Here is a 1,549-nt window from a genome sequence, read left to right on the forward strand (position 1 = left end):
GTGTGTGTGTGTGTTTGTGTGTGTCCAGTAAGTGTGTGTCCAGTGTGTATATGTGTGTGTCCAGTGTGAGTGTGTGTGTGTGTCCAGCGTATGTGTGTGTGTCCAGTGTGTGTGTGTGTGTTTCTGTGTGTCCAGTGTGTGTGTGTGTGTGTGTGTGTGTGTCCAGTGTGTGTGTGTGTCCTGTGTGTGTGTGTGTGTCCAGTGTGTGTGAGTGTGTGTGTGTGTGTGTGTGTGTGTGTCCAGTGTGTGTGTGTCCTGTGTGTGTGTGTCAGGTGTGTGTGTGTGTGTGTCCAGTGTGTGTGTGTGTGTCCTGTGTGTGTTTCCTGTGTGTGTGTGTCCAGTGTGTGTGAGTGTGTGTGTCCAGTGTGTGTGTGTCCTCTCTGTGTGTGTTTGTGTGTCCAGTGTGTGTGTCCAGTGTGTGTGTGTCCAGTGTGTGTGTGTCCTCTGTGTGTGTGTTTGTGTGTCCAGTGTGTGTGTGTCCAGTGTGTGTGTGTCCAGTGTGTGTGTGTGTGTGTCCAGAGTGTGTGTGTGTCCAGTGTCCAGTGTGTGGGTGTGTTTGTCCAGTGTGTTTGTTCAGTGTGTGTGTGTGTGTCCAGTGTGTGTGTGTGTCAGTGTGTGTGTGTCAGTGTGTGTGTGTGTGTGTGTGTGTGTGTGTGTGTGTGTGTGTCTAGTGTGTGTATGTGTGTACAGTGTCCAGTGTGTGGGTGTGTTTGTCCAGTGTGTGTGATCAATGTATGTGTGTCCTGTGTGTTTGTGTGTGTGTGAGTGTGTGTGTGTCCAGTGTTTGTTTGTCCGGTGTGTGTGTGTGTGTGTGTTCAGTGTGTTTGTTCAGTGTGTGTGTATCAAGTGTGTTTGTGTGTCCAGTGTGTGTCAGTGTGTGTGTCCAGTGTGTGTGTGTGTTCAGTATGTGTGTGTGTGTGTGTGTCCAGTGTGTGTGTGTGAGTGTCCAGTGTGTGTGTGTGTCCAATGTAACAGTGTGTGTGTGTGTGTCCAGTGTATGTGTGTGTGTGTGTGTCCAGTGTATGTGTGTGTGTGTGTGTCTAGTGTGTGTGTGTGTGTACAGTGTCCAGTGTGTGTCTGTCCAGTGTGTGTGTGTGTGTGTCAGTGTTACCATGGTTATTATTTACAGGGACACTGAGGAGTCAACATCATAAACCCCAAACCCTGGATAGAGGGGCTCAGTGAATGTGGAGTGGAATGTGTACAGGTGGGTCAGTGTGTCAGAGGAGACTCTGTAGAAGGACAGAGTGCCGGCTGGCCAGTCCAGATACACTCCTACTCTGTGGGGGCTGGAGGGGGGGACGTCTATGGTAGTGGGGTTACAATTGTGCCAGGCAGAGTAACGGTTGTCAGAGCAGATCAGACTCCAGGACTTGTCAGTGTATCCAATCCCAGAGTCAATACTCCCTCCTCTCCTGCTGATTCCTTTATATGCCACTCCTATACCAGCCTCTCTCCCACTCCACTCTACCTCCCAGTAACAGCGCCCAGTCAGACCCTCTCTACACAGCACCTGACTACAGTCCTCAAATCTCTCTGGGTGATCAGG

The 1,549-nt window shown here is 50.4% G+C and overlaps 1 protein-coding gene across 1 annotated transcript in view; it reads right to left on the reverse strand.

The window, feature by feature from the left end:
• Positions 1–409: 409 nt before the first annotated feature.
• The window catches only part of LOC311140557 (NLR family CARD domain-containing protein 3-like), a 23,059-nt gene continuing 21,919 nt past the window's right edge, over positions 410–1,549 (reverse strand). The window contains exon 10 of the mRNA XM_084175669.1: positions 410–1,549. This exon is cut by the window's right edge and continues 101 nt beyond it. Within this exon, the coding sequence (XP_084031795.1) occupies positions 1,124–1,549 (426 nt within the window). The 3' untranslated portion in view covers positions 410–1,123.

The sequence above is a fragment of the Coregonus lavaretus genome (assembly GCF_964263955.1).
Source record: "Coregonus lavaretus genome assembly, chromosome: 2".
Taxonomy (NCBI): domain Eukaryota; kingdom Metazoa; phylum Chordata; class Actinopteri; order Salmoniformes; family Salmonidae; genus Coregonus; species Coregonus lavaretus.